The 20,576-nt window shown below is 36.7% G+C and overlaps 4 protein-coding genes and 1 long non-coding RNA gene across 7 annotated transcripts; 4 read left to right on the plus strand and 1 right to left on the minus strand.

Moving 5' to 3' along the window:
- The first annotated feature begins 485 nt into the window (after nucleotides 1–485).
- Nucleotides 486–3,924, plus strand: LOC111805748 (cold-responsive protein kinase 1). 2 transcript variants are annotated; one of them, XM_023691080.2, is made up of 7 exons: nucleotides 486–842; nucleotides 1,464–1,594; nucleotides 1,704–1,810; nucleotides 1,933–2,143; nucleotides 2,303–2,540; nucleotides 2,909–3,059; nucleotides 3,265–3,924. In XM_023691080.2, the coding sequence occupies exons 2-7, from the start codon at nucleotides 1,525–1,527 to the stop codon at nucleotides 3,637–3,639; spliced, it is 1,152 nt and encodes a 383-aa protein (XP_023546848.2). In that variant the 5' UTR covers nucleotides 486–842; nucleotides 1,464–1,524; the 3' UTR covers nucleotides 3,640–3,924. The 2 variants fall into 2 exon arrangements, with proteins under 2 accessions (XP_023546848.2, XP_023546772.2); XM_023691004.2 differs by having other exon boundaries at nucleotides 490–842; nucleotides 1,695–1,810.
- A 1,216-nt stretch (nucleotides 3,925–5,140) lies between these two features.
- LOC111802385 (uncharacterized) lies at nucleotides 5,141–9,877 on the plus strand. 2 transcript variants are annotated; one of them, XM_023686733.2, is made up of 9 exons: nucleotides 5,141–6,454; nucleotides 6,948–7,077; nucleotides 7,398–7,885; nucleotides 8,232–8,312; nucleotides 8,427–8,537; nucleotides 8,664–8,777; nucleotides 8,866–8,949; nucleotides 9,057–9,128; nucleotides 9,222–9,877. In XM_023686733.2, the coding sequence occupies exons 1-9, from the start codon at nucleotides 6,134–6,136 to the stop codon at nucleotides 9,495–9,497; spliced, it is 1,677 nt and encodes a 558-aa protein (XP_023542501.2). In that variant the 5' UTR covers nucleotides 5,141–6,133; the 3' UTR covers nucleotides 9,498–9,877. The 2 variants fall into 2 exon arrangements, with proteins under 2 accessions (XP_023542501.2, XP_086974231.1); XM_087118105.1 differs by having other exon boundaries at nucleotides 5,151–5,265.
- Nucleotides 9,878–10,169: 292 nt separating this feature from the next.
- LOC111788528 (Lojap-related protein) lies at nucleotides 10,170–13,009 on the plus strand. Its single transcript, XM_023668870.2, has 5 exons — nucleotides 10,170–10,524; nucleotides 10,830–10,956; nucleotides 12,062–12,200; nucleotides 12,291–12,379; nucleotides 12,614–13,009. Exons 1-5 carry the CDS (start codon nucleotides 10,261–10,263, stop codon nucleotides 12,727–12,729), a joined length of 735 nt encoding a protein of 244 aa, XP_023524638.2. The 5' UTR covers nucleotides 10,170–10,260; the 3' UTR covers nucleotides 12,730–13,009.
- Nucleotides 13,010–13,202: 193 nt separating this feature from the next.
- LOC111810882 (uncharacterized) lies at nucleotides 13,203–15,933 on the minus strand. The gene is made up of 3 exons (XR_015420226.1): nucleotides 15,780–15,933; nucleotides 15,329–15,451; nucleotides 13,203–13,655 (listed from the first exon to the last, which is right to left on the minus strand). It is a non-coding gene; the product is annotated as an uncharacterized LOC111810882 (long non-coding RNA).
- An 835-nt stretch (nucleotides 15,934–16,768) lies between these two features.
- LOC111808127 (uncharacterized) lies at nucleotides 16,769–18,626 on the plus strand. Its single transcript, XM_023693942.2, has one exon. The coding sequence runs from the start codon at nucleotides 17,054–17,056 to the stop codon at nucleotides 18,377–18,379; it is 1,326 nt and encodes a 441-aa protein (XP_023549710.2). The 5' UTR covers nucleotides 16,769–17,053; the 3' UTR covers nucleotides 18,380–18,626.
- The last annotated feature ends 1,950 nt before the right edge of the window (nucleotides 18,627–20,576 follow it).

Below are 20,576 nucleotides of genomic sequence, written 5' to 3' on the forward strand. Positions count from 1 at the left end.
TTTTTAAATAAAAAATATCTAAAACACCTCTAATATTTTAAAAGTAATATTAACACTTTTAATATTTAACTTTTAATATTTATAAATAAAATTCAAAAATTTCCGAACGCCTATCGACACTTTATAGATTATCTCTATTTATAATTTTGCTTTTGAAAATTTATTATTATTATTATTATTTTTTTTTTGAAATATGGTATTAATGATACAATTATTTGTGACGTTTTTTAAAAAATTTAAAAATATTTTTTAAAATTTTAAAAAGTTTAATAATATTAATAAAAAATTTAAAATTTAATTTTTTTATTATTATTATGATAATAAGAGTGATAAAAAAAGTTTAAATGTATTGGGACTGCGTGCGTTGAAATACGTGTTCAAAGCATATGTATTTGGTTTGTTTGATTAATATAATGTCTAATTCATAGAAGAAGAAGAAAATTCTTCCGTTTTTCCTGTTTTCCATTTTCAATGAGTGTGTTAGACTTAATTCGCATCCTTTCACACTGCGATAGAGTACCAATTTGATAAACCGCTCCACGAATGAATCAATTTCACTGATTGGTTGATAGTTGGTACAATTAATGTAGCCATTTGGGGCTTATTTGTGGAAAAGAAAAATGGGTTCAGGGTCAAGATTAAAGCAGCTATGTCGTTTGAATTTTCTAAGGGATGTATGCGTACCTGGATGGAAGAAGCCACATGCCAACACTATGGTTGCTATAAAGAAAAGTCCACGAAGCCCTCTACTCCCGTCTCATCCTTTCATTCTTCCGTGCGATTAGTGTTCAAGTTCCATAGCTCCGAATCCTTCTGTTTCTCTACTCATTTCACCTTCTAAGGTCAGTTTCTCTTATGGGTATCTCTTGATTTCTGTTGTTTTGGGTTCAAATTCTTGTTATCATCATGTTCTGTGCTCTGGTTTGATTGTTGTTTTGTCAGTCTGCAAGCTCTCTCTCTCTCTCTCTCTCTCTCTCTGTTTTCATTTGCTTTTGTTGTTCTTGGAGTTTGGAACGAACTAGGTGAATTGGGTTAGCTGTTGAATCGTTTTCTTTTGCTGGTTTTGAAAGGATCTCGTTGCTTGATCAATCTGCTATGCTGGGTTTACTGAGTTTTCTTTGTTAGATGGCGATGAACTTGAAATTAGAAGTGGATTTTGGGTTCAGGAAACCTATAAATTAGTTGTTTCTCTGGAGTGTTCTTGGTTTGATGATGCTTACCATTATCTTTCATGGCCGCTTCTCGAATCTTATCACCTGTGAGGGAAAATCTGATGATTTCCATTTCTTTTGGTTAGTATTAGTCCAAAAAATTTCACTGAGCCCTAAATATGTAGAAATCTGTACAAGAGTTGCCTTCATGGACGATCACTGCATAGATGATCTTCTTGCTAGAACATAAACAACTTCCTTAGATTCTTTTACAATTTTGTTCTGCCCTTCTAAACCTTGTTTCATTGACAGGTTTCAGTGTCATAAGATTCCTTGAAGTAGCGGAGAATAGCTGCTGTTTTATCATATAGAGATGACTTGCTTCCCTTTTTTGTTCGGTAAGAGGGCGAAATCCCCAACGGGAAGCGTTGGCCACGACGAAGGTAAATTAATCTTAGGATAGCCTCATTATTGTCTGGACATATTTGAAGAGTTTCTTGTCGGAATGTAAGGAAATTCTTACATTCTTCTGATATGGAACAGAACTTTCAGGCATGCACAATGTTAGACTATATACATACAAAGAGCTAAAAGTTGCAACTGAAGATTTCAGCTTAGCGAATAAAATAGGGGAGGGCGGTTTCGGTTCTGTATACAAGGTAGCTGGATATCGCGTTTTGCATGAACTATAATTTTTGTGTTCTAGGCGCAACCGTTCTAAGTTGTATCGTTCCCTTCATTCACCATGATTATAACCTTGAAAACTACTGTTTATGGTCAGGGAAGGCTAAGAAATGGAAAGCTTGCTGCCATAAAGGTTCTTTCGGCTCAATCGAGACAAGGATTGAAGGAATTCTTGGCTGAAACTAAAGTCATCTCTGTGATAGAACATGAAAATCTGGTTCAGCTTTATGGCTGCTGTGTGGAGAATAATCATAGAATTCTTGTCTATAATTACCTTGAGAACAATAGCCTTGCACAAACTCTTCTTGGTACTAACTGAATCCTATTCTTGTTTCTATTTCCTCTCAAGTTCTCTCTCAATGGACGCCAGAGTTGCATTCTCGAGCGTCCCCTTTTCGGGAGGTCACGCTTTAGTTTGTACTGTTAAGTTGCAGTTCGGTTCTCAAGTTATTGTTTCTTTTTTTCAGGGCGAGGTTCCAGTAGTCTCCAGTTTGATTGGCGAAGTAGGTCTCGGATTTGCATTGGAATTGCATGCGGGCTTGCCTTCCTTCATGAGGATGTACAGCCATATATCATTCATAGAGATATCAAAGCAAGTAACATTCTTCTTGACCGTGATCTCACTCCTAAGATTTCAGATTTCGGCCTTGCGAGGCTCGTTCCAGCCAACATGTCTCACATTAGTACCGGAGTGGCAGGAACAATGTAAGCCACTCTATTTCCTTATGAACCTGTTGATTGTGCATACACTTAGCTTTGTGTCGTTTAGAATTAAACCACGATTGGATATTCGAAGAAGGCATTGGGGTTTGTGTTGGTTTGTGTGTGGAATCGTAGCTCTTTTCGGTCGATGGTCGATTATTTGTGTTGTGCAGCTGAATATTTTTGTGTTAATATTGTGTGTTTGCCAACCTTCAACTTACATAGAGACATGAGAACACAGAAACACAACCAAAATTCAGTTTCCTACCTGAGAACAACCTTTTTATCTGCTTGATCTTGTCTCATTTCGCTTGTCTGTCTTTGTTGAGGAAATTCGCGTTTTAACTTCGTTTACGTTCATGCTTGTTTAGTGGTTACCTAGCACCCGAATATGCGATAAGAGGGCAGGTGACGCGAAAATCAGATATTTACAGTTTCGGCGTCCTCCTTGTGGAAATAGTCAGCGGAAGATGCAACAAAAACATGAAGTTACCAATTGGAGAGCAATATCTTCTCGAAACGGTAAGCGCAGGTTTTATTGTTTTAACTTCGCCCAAGACGTTTGGTACTCGAAGTCGTTCATGTTGCAGTTTTGTTTCGATTTAGATCTTAGAATTCATCTTTACAAATCTTTTGATCACTGATCTTTTATTATGGAGAACAAACAGATCACGTTTCACTCAGTGGTTACCAATGTGTTGAACAAATCTATGTTTGGATATTGCAGGCATGGAATCTTTATGAGCAAGGAGAGCTCGTTCTGCTCGTAGATATGTCGTTAAATGGCGACTTCGATGCTGAGGAGGCTTGTAAATATATTAAGATTGGTCTACTTTGCACACAAGACAGTCCGAAGCTCCGCCCATCGATGTCGACTGTGGTAAAGATGCTAATGGGTGAGATGAGCGTCGAAGATAGAAAGATAAGGAAACCGGGGCTGCTTTCGGACCTCATGGATCCAAGAGGAAAGATTCCAGAGGAAAATAAAGGGTCTGATGGTCTGTTCTCTGGATCAAACACCCTTGGAAACTCAACAACGTCATCTGAACCCTCAACTGTTACAACTGCAACCTTCACTGCACGATATGATAGCAACATCTGATGAGCCAATTTGATTTATTCTCTTCTTTAATGACGCTTTGCCAATAAGTATATAAATTGTTTGGTATTTTTTTGAAATTTTTTTTGTAGGAAGAGTTTTTGGAAGGCTTCTGTACTATATTGTCTTGAACTTCCAATCTTGTGGGAGGTCGAGAGCTCCGACCATTAACTAGGTAAAATGTGTTTTGATCGGTTAAGTTATGTTTATGTCAGTTTCCGTCCCGTCCCACTGTTTATTAGAATCATTATTCAAGTAATATGCAATCTTTCTATTCTAATTTGACGACGTGTATGCGTATGTGGATGTCAATGCCTCCCATTCATTTACTTAGTCTCTTATGAACACTCTCTCACTACTAAATGATTTGAATTCATCTTCGTATAGTCGTTCTAGTAACACATGTCTTTTGATACTTCTTCTCGTGTTTAGTTAAAGATAGAGATGATTATTTTAAATTAATTTTAGGTTGGAACAAGAATACACTAATTGTCATAAATTATCAATTCGACGTACTATCTCAAAGATGAATAATTAAATTATGTATCGAGTTCATAAATTAACATGGGTTTTACGTTATTTAACTTTATACATTTGTTTAATGCCAATAAACAATGTAAAACTATAAAAACAAATGGATAAGGTCCAAACTATACAATACTTTTAAATATTAACTATGTAAAACTATAAAAACAAATGGATAAGGTCCAAACTATTCAATACTTTTAAATGTTTGAGCATGTGATGATGAAATTAAAAACTATATATTGATTCCAAAATTTGAACGAGGTGGGTTGGATTTGGTTGTCTTTATTAGAATGGAACCAAATGATATTGATAGATCTATCTAAGCCTCCAGCTCTCGAGCCCTGTTTGATAACTATTTGACTTTTGATTGTTATTTATTTTTTAAAAGCGTTTTTTTTTTCATTCTTGTAAAATAGTTTTGAGAGGAATTTGACATAAAACTCATAATTTAACCTAGTATTTAGTAAAAGCATAATATTGACTAATAATAGAAAGCATTATGAGTTGAAAGAAGTCAATTTTGAGCGATACCTATCATCGAGCTACCGGGTCTAAAACAAGGAGGACATATATGATTGAATATTGTCGTGTTGCTCGTGTTAAACCAATACAATTATAAAAAAAAAAAATTCATATAATAAAGAAATGAAAATTTTAAACTTATACACCGAGCTAAAATTGGTTCCAACAAATATTCTCACTTTGTTATAGTAAGACTTGAACCGTCTTTTAAGTATAATCGAACATTTAACCAAACACATATAATTTGAATACGAGTATAAAAATATAACCCAACTTATAGTAGAATTATAATTTGACTTTTGACACAAGAAAGAATTAAAAAAAATTATAATGTATTTGAATGTTCATAAAATTTTGAAACCATGTAATGAACATTAATATGAAACATTAATTTTGGAGGTATAAGATGAGCAAGAAAACTGAAGTGGTTCCCACAGAATCATTAATGTAAAGGTAAAGCAAGCTCTCCTCCACTTCCGGCTTTATCACCTCCCTCCATCCTTCTCAATTCTTCTCTCTCGTCCGCTTAAGTCCAAAACTCTGCTCCAACCTCTCTTCTTTTTCTAACTTTTCAAAAGGGTACTTTCCTTTTTCATGAGTTTTGTTATGCTTCCAACAAAAAAAGAGAGAAAGGAGGGAAGAGAGAGATAGAATTAGGGTTTCATTTCCCCTTCAGTACCCAGATTAGTTCACTTTGATTCCCTCATTGAAAGCTTTGAGTATAGGGCCCGAATGGTACCCTTTTGCCAGTCGGTGCTCCATTAATCTTTTTCTCGTGTTGGGTTCTTCTCTTTTCTCCTTCTTTCCAATGTGTTTTGTTGGTACTGTTCGTTTGTTCCATTTCTTTTTTGATTTTTGATTTTTGATTTTTGATTTCTTATCCTTGATGGGTTTTGTGTCTTGATTCTCGTGCCCAAAGAGGGGACGTAGATATTCCTCTTTTGAATGCCCTTCTTGGGTTTTTGTTGATTTTTCATGGATGGTTGTATATGGGATCTTTTGATTGTTCCTCTTTTTCTCAGGAAAGTGTTTCTGTTGGCTATCCTTTATTTTTCGTGTGTCGATTTTCTTCCTGGAAACTTACGTGTGAAGCAATTTGCGTTGAACGAACTCAGTGCCCCTTATCGTGATTGAATTTAACTCATTCCATCATTTTTTACGAAGGGTTGCTGCTTACTTTAATGTGTGTTTCTACGTTAAAGAAGTTTCTGGATCCTCTTGCAGCTGGAAACCCGTGAATTAGTGTCTCATGGGCTTCTTTTTTGTGGTAGTCTAAAGGGCAGATCAAGGTTTTGATTCAATTACCATGGCATGCATTTTGGATTTAACTTCCCAATTCTCAGGGGAGACAGTGTTTTTTGGTAGCGTTGAGGGTTATCTATAGCTATAGCAACAGCTTCTCTACAAGACTCTACCTGTGAGTGGTTCATTTTGGTTTGTAGCTGCCATGGAGGATATAGGCCTTTTCAAACAAGGATGGAAATGGTTTCAGTCGCAGAAACACACTTACTCTCGAGCTCAAATTGCGTTTTTTAGTTTCAGAGACAAAGTTGGGATGTTTGTAGAGAGACATTGGCCAATGGTGTGCCGGTGCTGTGCCTGGATGGGTAGTTTACTGCGTTTAGCAGTGCTACAGTGGTGGGACTGCATTAAAAAAGGCTTCAGGTCGCTTATTGGATTAGGCTTTGCTGCACTGCTCCTCATAATGTGGAGTTGCTTTCTTAGTTTAACATCCATGTCCTGCTTGGTTTATGTTCTTCTCAGTATGGTATATACCTCTCTAATTCCTGATAATTATTGTTTCTATTATTCGGGGAGCTTCAGATTTGAGATCTAGAAACTTGCTTGAAATGATAGCTAGAGTTGATAAGTTAAGCTCAAAGGGGTCCAATCAAATTGGGGTTACATTTTGTAGATTAGATTTGAGTTTGTAGAAAACATTACTGTTGAGTTGTTTTGAGGTTTATTGTTCTGTTGCTAATTGAAACGATATGATATTGGTAGAGTGTTTTGTAAACGTTCTTCTTTGACTGTGGGATCTCGGTCTGTTTCCCTTCTGTACTGTGTCGTCCTGTTCTTTGAATGACGACCCTTGTAGTTTATAGTGCAATGGAAGTTTGCGATGATCGATTTATTTTCTTCGTTTAATAATTCGTGAAGTTGCTGCATAAGGTTCCTTCTAAATTAGTTCAATAGTGCAATAGGCTGATGAAATGAAATTATATCTCAATATATTTATAGCTCTTAGTTCACTGTTTCAGGGAGCTGCAGGAGTTGCTGTTCAATACCTGGGTTACACTCCTGGACTTTTTATCGTCGGACTCTTCGCTATTCTAATATTGTGGATGTATGCTAACTTTTGGATTACAGGGACATTATTTATAGTTGGAGGTATGGACTTCTTTCATTGTGAGATTTTAATGTTTCAATAGTATTGTGGTTCGAAGTTGTCTACTCGATCCTTTTCAAGTAGCCAACTTTCGTTGTGGTTCGTGTCTTCTCTGTAGCCATAGTCTGCATCTATCGTTTATTAACGATGGTCCAGTATTCCAATCTGTTTTAGCTCTCCGTAATGCAATAATTTCTTGATGTGGTACATTTATATTGCTCTTGGTGCACGAACCTGTACTCCACTTCAATCAAATTGTTACATTAATCTTGAAGTTCTGTCAATTGATTTGAGCTTTTGTTTATCCTTTGCTTATATATAGGTTATTTGTTCTCTCTTAATCATGCGCGGTTGGTAGTCTTAATGGCAACTGTATATGCTACATATTGTGTTAAAGTTCGAGTTGGATGGCCGGGTGTCTTTCTCTCTATAAATCTTGCATTTTTGTCAAATGATGCATTAAATTATTTGCTCCAATGGTGCGATAAGGCGAGTGAAAGTTCAGATTTTGAAGAGCAGAAACAATCTGAAACAGTATCCGAAGATGAATTCTCGGGAGAGAGTGAGTACTCTATTCCTACCAGTGAGTCCGAGAAGGTGCATTCATGTAAATCATCCACCCCGACTGTCGTGACATCTGTTGTTGATAACCAGAAAGAGGCATCTTGTAGCAAGGTGACCAAAGAGCAGACGGACTCAATTGACGAGATGAAAAGAATATTAAATAGCGGGGACCATTACGAAGCACTGGGATTTCCACGTCACAAGAAGATTGATGTTATAGTTATGAAAAAGGAATACAGAAAAAAGGTGATATGTTTCTCATGTTCACTTTTATGTAATTCACTTATTGGGGTCACTCGGTAACGGCCCAACGGCCCAGGCTCACTGCTAGCAGATATTGTCCTTTTTGGGTTTTTCCTTTCGGGCTTCCCCTCAAAGTTTTTAAAACGCGTCTGATAGGGAGAGGTTTCCACACCCTTATAAAGGGTGTTTCGTTCTCCTCCCCAACCGATGTGGGATCTCACACACTCTCATTAGATATTTCTTATAATGCATAGATTCTTCCTTACTGGGAAACTTCCTCGAGAAAATTCATAGAATCATCTCTAATGGAAATTATACCTATAACACGTTAATGTTTTCTTTCCTTTAGGCTGTGCTTGTGCATCCTGATAAGAATATGGGAAGCCCCTTGGCCAGCGAGTCATTTAAGAAGCTTCAATGTGCATATGAGGTAATTTTCTTTTTATGGAATCAAGTCAAAGTTTCCCCAGAAAAACAACATTTAAGGGGACTTTGAGAACTCTGGTCCTTATCATCTCTGACCCATGTTTGCATGGAAAATTAGGTTCTTTCCGACTCCGTGAAGAAGAGAGACTATGACGAGCAACTGAGAAAGGAGGAATCGAAGACCAGAAGTGTCTGCCAGAGGTCCCAGTCCTATGGGGCTTCACAGCAGGTCGTGCATAATTTTTATATGATCGATACTTACGTTTTATAGTTTGATTTATGTGTATTCTTATCTTTTTGTGTGGCTCTTGAAGCTTGTTTGTTTTTAGTAACTTTTAGTTTACTCTATAAGCAGATGAATTCCGATTATTGCTCAGAGGAGTCGAGACGTATACAGTGCAGTAAATGCGGACATTCCCACATATGGGTCTGCACGAATAGGAATAAGACGAAGGCAAGATGGTGTCAGGTTATTCCCCATTCTCTTTATTTGAATCTACCCCTGTAAGTTTTACCTTTGAGAATAAAATTAGTTTTGATACGTACTTCGATGTCAGGATTGTTGTCAATATCATCAAGCTAAGGATGGAGACGGGTGGGTCGAATATAAAGGTTCTCTAGTCTTTGATAAGCCTCAAAAAGTAGGTTCCTTAACTTGCTTAAGCTCAAGCTTGGTCTCAGGCTTCAAGGATCCCTCATTCTGATCATATGTCTTACTGATTACGAATGAATTTCTTTTTCCTTGTAGATGGATATACCACGTGCGTTCGTTTGTGCCGAGAGCAAGATCTTTGATGTGTCTGAATGGGTGATTTGTCAAGTAAGTGGTTTGTAGTACATAATTATATAGGTAGCTAGAATCATGCTGTGATCTTCAAGAATGTAAGTTGTAGTGTTTACTTTGGTGGAGCAGGGAATGGCTTGCAGGCCCAATACTCATCGCCCAAGCTTCCATGTAAACATGGTTGGTTTAGGGAAGACAACGCAACGATCGAAGTCGAGCAGATTTCCTTGGGAATTGGACGCTGAAATGATGGATGAAGATGAGGAAGAGTTTGAGCTGTGGCTTCAGGAGGCTTTAGCCTCTGGGCTATTCTGTGAAACCTCCTCAAAACGGAGAAAGAGCTGGAGCCCCTTCAAGTTAGGCCACAAAATAGGGAGCAAACAATGGAGAAGAACATCATGCTAGAGCTCCAAACATTGCCTAAACAGCATAGTTCCATGGAGAAATCACTCAAACCAGTTGGAAGATTGCCTAAACTTATTGAAAACACAAAGCTTAGGCAAAGCATAGCCTCTGTTCCTTATCTTCTCACATAAACTCTTGTAACTTTTTGGCCTTACTTCCAAGTAGAGTACCCCAAATCTAACCCATATGTTAGTTGAAATGCATCTGCTGCTGCTGCTGCTGCTTCAGTTTTTTCGACATGAATCCCAATCATCTAGGAGATTTAACGTTGTACACTTCCCAATCTCTTGTACATATCTTGTTTTTTTTTTTAAAAAAAAAAACAATTCTTATTTATATTATTGTTTGCATCTCCTTCAAGGAAATGCCTTTTTATGTTAGGCAGACAATGTTCATTACATTTTTAACATTCAGTAATGTGTTTTTCCTTGATCGAAGATGAAATTTCTTCGTCGTTTTGTCTAGTTTGAAAGGAAAATTTTGATTTTAGGATTTTTTTTTTGGGAATTGGATGGTATTTTATACTTTCACAAGGAGAAAAATGAAGATAGAACAGGTATAAAAGAAATATAATTTTTTTATATTTATATTTGAACATTTATTTATCTTTTTTTTTTTTTTAAGGGGTTTTTATAATTTTTTTGTTACTACCCGAATAAATAGGTATTGATTTGAGAAATTGATACTGCTTAGATGTTTTAAAATATCTTCCCCCACGGTGTACCAGTGTTTCCTCTCTGCACGAAACGAGGTAGGAACGAGCATGGCGTTATCCATTGTCTTATCTCTTCACGGTGCCGGCGCCGGGACCTCGTTTGGCGGCCAGTTTCGGCAACTGGGTCATGATTATTTCGGAGTTTCCGGCAGACCCAGAAAAAGATTTTGGTGCTCATGTTGGAATGGGTCCTCTTTTTCATCCCAAAACTGCATTTGGAAGATACCCTCTTCCAATAACTTCCATTTGAAGTCTATGGAGTCTTCGCCGCTGTTCGCCGTCGGAAAAGAAGCTGAAGATAGCTTTTTATCGGTACTGTTGCTTTGATTTCTTTTGTTTTGAACTTTTCGGAACCAATATGGATCATGTTTTGTTGATGTATTTGGAAGATTGTTGTGTGGTTTTCTGGGTTTTCGTTGAGGGAGAACCTGATTGTTCGAAATGTTACCTTTCCCTTTGATTTCTGGAAGCTGAAGCTACTTGAAATTCAGGGTAGAAGCTTTATCTAAATGAAATTTGTTACCAAACCTAAGCAAAATTTGGATATCAGTTCTTAGGGAAATGTTTGATACTTTTGTGGTTATGATATTGATTGACCCAATCATCCTTTGTGGCAGAATATGAACGAGGATACGGATGATATGTATGATGATTTGTTCAAGAAACATGGGAATGTGGTATTCAAGAGAGATGATCAAAAGCCTCCTACTGCAGAAGTTGATGACGACGCAGAAAGCCTTTCATGTAAGCTTCTCCTGTCATTAGCAAGAACTAGAAATGGACATAAGTTTGCTGTTTATGTTTTGTGTTCATGTCGTGTTTTGGCTGCTAAATACTCTGCTTCATCTTATGAGTATGATGGGTAGTCTTAACTAATTCAATTGAAAAAGAGAGAGAACTCATATTCATCCGGAAGGGATTGAACAAGTCTTTGTAAAATGGCGTCACGGTCACAAGGTTTTTAAAAAGTGTCCACACTCTTATAAAGAATGCTTCGTTCTCCACCCCAATCGACCAATATGGATCTCACAATCCACCCCCTTCGGGGTCCAGCGTCCTTGCTGACACTCGTTCCTTTCTCCAATCTATGTAGGACCCTTCAATCCACCCCCTTTGGAGCCAGCATCCTTGCGCCACACCACCTCGTGTCTCCCCCTTTGGGGCTTAGCCTCCTCGCCGCCACATTGCCAGGTGTCTGGCTTTGATCCCATTTGTAATAGTCCAAACCCACCGCTAGCAAATATTGTCTGCTTTGACTCATTGCATATTGCTATCAGCCTCACAGTTTTAAAATGCATTTGCTAGGGAGAGGTTTCCATACAATTATAAGAAATGTCTCGTTCCTCTCTCCAACCGATGTGGTATCTCACAATCCACCCCCCTTAGGAGCTAGCGTCCTGGCACAGTGCCGGGTATCTGGCTCTTATGCCATTTGTAACGGTTTAAGCCCATCGCTAGCCGATATTGTTCTCTTTGGGCTTTCCCTTTTGGGCTTCCCCTCAAAGTTTTTAAAATGCGTTGCTAAGGAGAGATTTCCATACCGTTTAAAGAATGTTTCATTCTCCTCCCCAACCGATATAGGATCTCACAGAAGGTTGAATCTCATTATCTCAATCTCTCAATAAGTATGAAACAAAAAAAAGCTAGTCATTAGAATGACACAACACTGTCACATTTCCGACTTGTAAGCCCAAATATCCTTTATATATACCTAAATCCACAAGCTCCTACACATGAGTGAACGATCGATACATAATACACACGTACCGTTTGCACGTGCATTGTGATATCAAAACCTCTGTTACATGGAATGGTTGGTGAACTAACAATTCAATACTTATCTCTACAGTTGCTGTATCAATGGCGAAAGTTGCTAGCGACGTAAAGGCTGCAGATATCCGTGTGCTGTTTGTGAAACCTCTAGTTTATTGGACCCGATTTTTCATTATTGCAACGGCATTTTCTCGACCTCAGATCGATGCCATCGGGTACTATTTTTTTGGTTTCTTGTTCTCTGATTGCCTCTACATATGAAGGTATTGCTTAAACTCACTATTCAATTGTATTTTGTAATGCAGATCTCGGATAAGAGATCTTGCTGAGAAGAAGTATGGAAGAAGTCCTTCTGGTGACGTGAAGCCAAATTCCTGGACATTATTGGACTTTGGTATGCACTATTTTCATTTGAATTTGTTTACTTAAACGAGGAAGATCAAGAACATAGAGTTCTTCGTGTATTTGAGTTCACGGGTGAATAATCAAACCTCTAATCTTTTACTTATGAACGTAGTGCCTTGACTAGTTAAACTATGTTGAGATTTGATAGCTTCATAACCTCTTCTTAACTATAGCATGAATCGACCGATCAAATTGTTCCCTTGTTGGTTGTTTTTGTTCTCAGGAGATGTGGTTATCCATATATTTCTACCTCAGCAAAGGGCATTCTACAACTTGGAAGAGTTTTACGGCAATGCAACTCCTGTGGAGCTACCATTCGAAAACCAACAGCCGTTTTGAAATGAAAACCGCTCCCGATGTGTTCCCGAGCAGCTGATGCTGAATGAGATGCAGTTTCTGGCAGATTGCTTCTGTTTGTTGTGTCCTCTCATCAAAACAGCTACCATGCGAAGTGTTGCAGAAGCAGCTGCATGAATTGGGAGTTCAAACTTCTGACTGCTTGAGGTTGAAGACAGTGTCACTTGGCAGATGGTGGTGTTATGAAAGCCCTATCCCAATGTTTCTCCTGTCCCTCATAACTTTGATTGATTGAAAATCACTTTAAAGTTGCTTTATGATACTTCGATATTTGTTTAAATCAACCGGACAAACTTATGATTTAGATCATTTTAAGAACATGTACCTAACAATATTTTTTTTTTAAGTAAAACCGTTGTTAGAAAAAAATAAATAAAATTATCAACATATTGTGCCCTCAATCATTTAGAAATCTCTGTAAATATAAAATTTAAACTCATCCAATAATTAGGGAAGAACATAAAAAATATGAAAATTACATTAATGTCATGTAATTTTTGATCGAATACATGTTGAATTGTGGTAATTTTCTATTTGAATAAGCAATTGCACCACAAATGACTTGATATTGACTACATGATGCACACAATTTAAATAAGAAAATGGATCGATGAAATTAGTATTACAGGCTTAATTTTTAAAAAGTAAGAGTAAAAAACCAAATAGTTATTAAACCAAAGACCAATCGGTAGAATGTTTAGCTCTTACAAAGATCCTAACTCGCAGCTTCAGCATCAAAACAACGCTCTATTTCCTTCCACACATTGACATTCAGAAGGGAAGTTTTCATCAAACCAGTCTCCTCAATGATCTTTTTAAAATTCTTCATTCCCTTAGTATGCGTTCTAGTATGATGACGCTCTAGACCCAATGAGTGACATTAAAATCACCTCCAGCACACCATGGATCTTTGTAATAGTAAGAAAGTGAAAAGCTATCAAGGGCTTGCAGAGAATCAATAAGTAAGTTGAACTCAATATAAGAATCAATCTACGGTAGGTAGTCTGCATCAATATGCAGATCAATTACAAATATTATGGATAGACAGTTTTACCAGAGAGAATAGCAGCTACGAAGGTTTCGAATAAAATTTGATCACAATGAATGATAGATAGCTATGAATGAAGGCTTCAACGATTGAGTTGGAGTCTAGTTCTAATCAGATTTTTCATGTACCATGTTGCAAGTTTGAATTATCTTGCTACTTTTCCATACAATTTTAAAGAGGTCTTGAAACTAAGCAAAAACTTACTAATGTAAATTTGATGAAACTAAGCACAAACTTACTAATGCAAAAATCTAAAATACCTAACATGAAAAAGGCTTAACAGGACAAAACACACATAAAAATTATAAAATGGAAAGCTAGAATTTAGGAGTAAGTGATTGTTTTTGCCTTGTCGAAGTAACACACCACAATATTACACAAGGGAAATTTCATATGACACCAATCTGAAAGCTTATGAAACTCACTTTTCTTGCCTTAACGCTAAGTTAAACATATGTCTTTGAAAACTCAATGCTAATGAATACTAATAAAACTCAAATTCTCCAAAATCATAAGCTTGGAGTGTATGTCCTCACCTAATAATTTCTAGGTATTAAAAGGAAATTTCTTAGCTCCATTTGTGTTAGTCCACTAATCGTAACCCTTTTAGTATTAAGAACTAGCTTGTGCCTTGCCTAAGGGATGCTTGTTCTTAGTTATGTCTTTTCAAGTTCTTTGAGGATCTTTTTGTGGGTTTGTCCTTCTTCGGCTTGTTCTTATAATCGTCCTTGCGTCCTTTCGTCCTTAACTTATGTCTTGAGGCCATGCACTTATTCCAACATTTGCTCCTTAGGACTATCTTATTAACATCCTTTGTTAACTGACACTCAGTTAACAAAGTTCCAAGTTCTTTGAGGATCTTTTTATGGGTTTGCCTAAGGGATCCTTGTTCTTATAATCGTCCTTTCGTCCTTAAGTTATGTCTTAATCTTTTTGTGAACTGACAGACACTCAGTTAGGAGTTAGGGTGTGCTGCACAAATGTGTGGTCTTAAATCATGATTCCTTGGTTAAAAAAACTGGATTGGAGTTCCTTTTTTAATAGTCTTTTCCCAGCAACGGGATCTTGTGATATTTGTGTTCTTGAGGATGAAACTTCATTGACATATTGAGGATATAACCATGTCTAGATGGAATAGTTGGAATCCTATGGACTGAACCAGTTTTCAACTCTACTCTCTATGCTGTAGTAAGCAAGCTTGTGGAATACAAGGAAGATGTACCCTAAAAAGCCTCTCAGTTTCGTTTCTAAACATGTTAGTTGAGTAGTTAAGAAATCTGGGTTTAAAAACCTCAATAGTCACGAAACCTAAGAATTAGTAGCATTGCCAGACATGTTTCAAACAATATTTTGTGATCTCTTACTACGTGCAGTCAAATGCTGACATGATCCAAACAGAGGTAACATCTAAAGAAGCTAAAGCTACAATACACAATACACAACTTCACAGCCAACAATAAATAAAATAAAATAAAATAAAATAAAAACTTCAAAACAAGAATTACTTCACACCCTTGGGCTTGGAAATCATACCAGCATTCCTAGCATATGCGAAAATCCAACCGGCCTCAATGACAAGACCAACTGCCTTGTTCTTCCCCTCTCTGTTTTCGGAACAAATCTCAATGACATAAGAGTTCGTCGTCCTGCTCTCTTCTTCTGCCAACACATAAATTTGAATATCAGATTTGTCCATTGGCTCCTCACACAAACAAGAGACAGAAGATGACGGGGAATGAAACGAAGAGTCCAAGATAATAATCAACGTTACCATGGGAGCAATGAACCTACTAAAAACGCCTTAATCCTCCATAATCGAAACTACGAAAAAATACAAAAGGTGTCGATAAAAACGAACAATCCTTTGATTAACCTCTGGAGTTCTCCAATGAACCCTAAATCGGAATAGCCGGCCGTAGCCTTAAAATTTCAAACCGAGAACAGAATAGTGAAGAGCGAACTAGGCTGAATGAAGTTACATTACCTCTATTTTTCATTACCGAGACGAGGCGTCTGCTCTCTCTCTCCCTCCGATTGCCTGGTAATGATCTAGCGATTTCGGAGGTCGTTGATGGAGCGCTCTGTTTCTAGCGTGAGAATGTGCTGAAGAAGAGAGTGAATGCGGGGGGAGAAATATATACGGTCCGTGTAACATCCGCGGCGGTCGAGACAGCTGGCTCGGACCGTGGAAAACCGTCGACGATGCGAACGGCTAAGTAATTTAACTGATTAATTAATGTTCTCTTTTTTCCTTTTTTCGTTCAATTAATTTCATTACTTGATTTTTATTTCTTCCCTAGTTTTAGGGATTTTTCAGATTTTATTAACAATATTTTGTTTAATTTAAAAAACGAAAGCAATAAATTTCATAAAAATTATAAAACTTTGTAATTGGATTATAGTTTATTTAATGTTATTCTTCGAACAAATGTGCAAATCTTAATAATAAGCGGATTTGTAGAGAACGTACCATGAAAAAATATAAAATTTACCGTAGCCTATGAGCTCGAGTCTAGTAATGATTTATTGAATTTATACCTTAATAATAGTAAAAAGAGTCCCCTTAATATTTACGGTAGTCAAATAAGGTAAAAATAATTTTTAAGTAAGAAAAGACGGAATGTGAGCATGTTTTTAAAATTTATAGAGATTTTTAATGGCGTGTCAAATTCAATGTATAAAATTAATAATAAAAAGTTTGTGTTTAAAATATTTATGTTAAATAATAATAATAATAACCGCTCTAAATTTTTTATTTATTTAAACATAAATAGAAATATGTTAAAATATTTAATAAAAAGGAGAGGTACATGATTTATTATTAAACATTTTAAGGATTTTTCTAATGTTTATAAAATGTAAAAAGTAACTTTTTTTAAAAAAATATTTTTTAGAAAGAACAATTGTGAAAGTTTTGAATATTTTTTTTAGAATTTAGCAAAATAAATAAATAAATAAAAAGGAAATAGCGCGCCATTGGCATTTTGGCAGCATCTGCAAAAAAATAAAAATAAAATAGAAAATAAAAAAAAGAGAGATTTTCCTTTCCCAATATAAATTGGGAGTTTTGCTGTACGGTTGAACCACGGTCCTCTTGCTAAAAGACCAACTCATCATTATCTCTCTCTCTCTCCTCCAGATCTCGCCGGATATTCCGCCGATGTGATTTACATATTAACGTTGACCTTCTCCGGTGACCCCCTCTTCCCTATTACTGTATTCCTCATCTTCTCCTTCGCATGATCGCCGCTGCTATCCATGGCTTCCGCATGCGTTAACAACATCGGAATGTCGCCGGAGAATTTCCTCGATTGTTCTTCTGCTCCTTGCCATTCTTACGGCTGGCTCAGCCCTCGCATCTCCTTCAGCCGCGACGACTCCCCGCCTTCTACTAACCTCGCCGGACTTATAACTAAGCCTGCCGCTGACCCGGCTGGAGAGTCTGAGATTCGAGATTCGGATCCTGAACTAGTGCCGGTCAGTGAGTTCGAGTTCCGCCTTCAAGATCCCGTCGCCTTGATGCTCCCGGCGGATGAGCTGTTTCTGAATGGAAAACTCGTGCCATTTCGGGTCTCGACTGTTAAACCCTCGGTCAACGTTTTGAAGTCGATGAGGTGCGTTTCGTCGCCGGAGACTGTGGCTCAGTCCCGCCGGGAAGTTGAGGCTGAATGCAATACGGATCCATATCTGTTCTCTCCCAAGGCGCCGAGATGTTCCAGTCGATGGAGAGAGCTTTTAGGGCTCAAGAAACTGTACCAGAGCAGCAGCAATGGCAGCGCCAAAACCGAAAATCACAAAACGACGTCGCCGTCTTACGCCTCAGAAGCCAATTCTAAGGCGCTGAGGTATTTACTTCACCGACGTTCGAAATCGTCGTTATCGTCTTCGTTCGATTCGTCACTGAGCCTTCCATTGTTGAAGGACTCCGATAGTGAGTCTGTTTCGCTATCTTCTTCCCGCGTATCTCTTTCCTCGTCTTCCTCAGGTCACGAACTCGAAGATCTTCACAGACTCCCGCTGGATTGGGAAAATAAGCCAAACACGAATCCGATTTCTCTCCATCGGAACCCTAACAATAGCAATCCACCGCGAATGAGACAGGTGAAACCTCGGCCTAAATCGGAGATGAATCCAAGATCAACAATGGATCATCATCCGTCGGCAACGAGAGTAGGTAGAAGCCCAATGCGGCCTGCGCCGGGAGAATCCACTAGATTAGCGATCCGAGGAGTATCCGTAGACAGTCCACGAATTAACTCCTGTGGTAAAATCGTGTTCCACAACTTGGAGAGAAGCTCGAGCAGTCCAAGCAGCTTCAATGGCGGACCAAAACTGAAGAACAGAGGAACGGAAAGGTCATATTCAGCGAACGTGAGAATAACTCCAGTCCTTAACGTTCCAGTTTGTTCTTCCCTGAGAGGATCCTCAAAATCCGTCTCTGTGTTCGGATTCAGTCAACTATTCTCCAGTACCGGCACCAGCGGAAGCAGTAGAAGCTACCAGAGTAGTAGCAGTAGTAGTAGCACTAACCGGACAACGACAAGGCGGATCATCGAAACAGACGGCGGAGGAAAACTCCATTAACGACAGTTAGAAGAAGAAAACAGAATTCGGGTAACACTAACAAGACCTCTTTCATTATTCGATCGCTTCACTCATCCGTTAGAAGACAAATTCAATCGCCAATTCATAACACCAAAAAGAAAATTAAAAATCCTCGTGTAAGTATGCGGAGAAATCTTGTTCTTTCTGCTCATCTTTTTCTTCTATTTCTCATCATTTCGAAAGCTGTGTTGCGTTTCATCAATGGCATCCAAAAGGAATTTTGTTTTTTCGCTGTTCCATTCAAAAGGAAGCGTTTGATGAGCACGCGCCGAGGAGAGAGCGTTAAGTAGAGAACTCTGTGGGTATTTGTTGGAAGGCTTTTTTGGTAATGATGTGCGACATACTTGTTATCTAAACCCTGTCGTTTTCAAGGATCTCTCCCTCTCATATACATTATTTTATTTTATTAATAATAATAATAAAAAAAACCATAAGCTTATTTTATAATATTAATTATATGTATTTTTAATTAAATAATAATTTCGTCCTTTTCTTGATCGTTGTCCGTTGTGATGTTTGGGAAAAGATGCCAATATTCCAACAGTTGTCCTTTTTGGTAATTTACAGCGTATTATAATATTAGTTTATAATTTAAATCTTTTTATTTTTCTTTTTTGATCTTTGAAGTTTCCAAAGGGTCTTTCTAATTTCATATTTTTTACTGACTCATGGGCCTTGGTTAAAACATTAATTAAGATCATGATTATTTATAAAAATATATCTGTCAATATATATATATTATCAAATAATGTAATTGTAACATGGGTCACACAGGTATGTGATAATATTATATATATGTAGTGGATAAGTGAAGGGAATTTATGGTATTTTTTAAGGACATGATATCTCATAAAACTGACATTTAATTTGGAAGCTAACGGTCCAGATTCAGTATGTTGGTTTGGGTTAATATATGATTTATTTTTTTATTAGGCTTGATTATGGTGTTTATTATTCTATAAACATATAATTGTAATAAAATGTTTAAACTTTATACGGCGATCTGCAGTGAATATTATTAATTGAGTGATTAGGTGATATTAAAAATAATAGATAAATAAAGAGAGTGAAAAAAATTAGACAAAATAAAGTGGGATGAGTATGATATCGTATTTCTTGAGCAATGCACAAATCTTGTTTTATAGGCCCTCATATCTTATTTTTGTCTAATTCTCCACTTTCTTGTTATTATTATTTTATTTATGAGTTTTAGAATAAAGTTTAAATTTATTTTTTTAAAAATATATATATATATATATATTATATAGTTTCTATATTCAATTTCTGTACTATGAACTATAACAAATTTAATTATTATATAAGAACAAAACTGATCTTTAAATATGTTTTTAGTTTACTCTATTTGTGATCTTGTACTTGAATTAAAATGTTTTACAATAAATTTTATTTATTTTATAAATTTTTTATAAATGGTTGACTTAACCAGGAGAATTGTCTATTTATTATTAATTATGTTTTTGAAGAAAATATTTATTTGCAAATTGATAAAACCGAATTTTAGAGAGAACCACCCTGATTAATGCCCAATTCCCTTTTTTGGGTTTCGAGTTTCGACTCAAAGGATTATTAGTGGACAATATCATACAATTGTGGAGATCCATGATTTATAACGGACTTACACATAAAGATCATATTTCTAAATTTTCATAAGGTCTCCCAGGTCAATGTAACTTTTTTTTAAACATATTTTTGTTTCGTCCTCGATCAAAAGCGATCAAAAGTAAGTATCTCGATTCATATCAAAATTTTGAAGATATTTTATAGATTTAAGAGAAAAAGAGATGAGAAATTTAAATATATCAAAATTGTTAATACTTTTCATTAAAATAAAAATACACGGAACATTTATTGGATCATATTCCGGTTCCAATAAAAAAAAAAAAAAACGCGTACTAGACAAATATACAATATATTTCATCCAACAATTCCATCAGAAATATTTTCTAAAGCACCAGGGTTAATTTTGCGAGTATTATCCTTAATCGTACCTTCTTTAAATTTACCAACACCCTCATCGGTTCCTGCCTTGCTTTCACTTTCTATGATATCCTTGTATTTCATATCAATTTTTTCAACAGCATTTATGACAACGGATTCGCCTCCTCCTCCCCCTCTACATTGATTGATTGCATTACACCCTCTTTCATATGAGTTG

This window comes from Cucurbita pepo, chromosome 1 (genome assembly GCF_057944985.1).
Source record: "Cucurbita pepo subsp. pepo isolate OVF chromosome 1, ASM5794498v1, whole genome shotgun sequence".
Taxonomy (NCBI): Eukaryota; Viridiplantae; Streptophyta; class Magnoliopsida; order Cucurbitales; family Cucurbitaceae; genus Cucurbita; species Cucurbita pepo.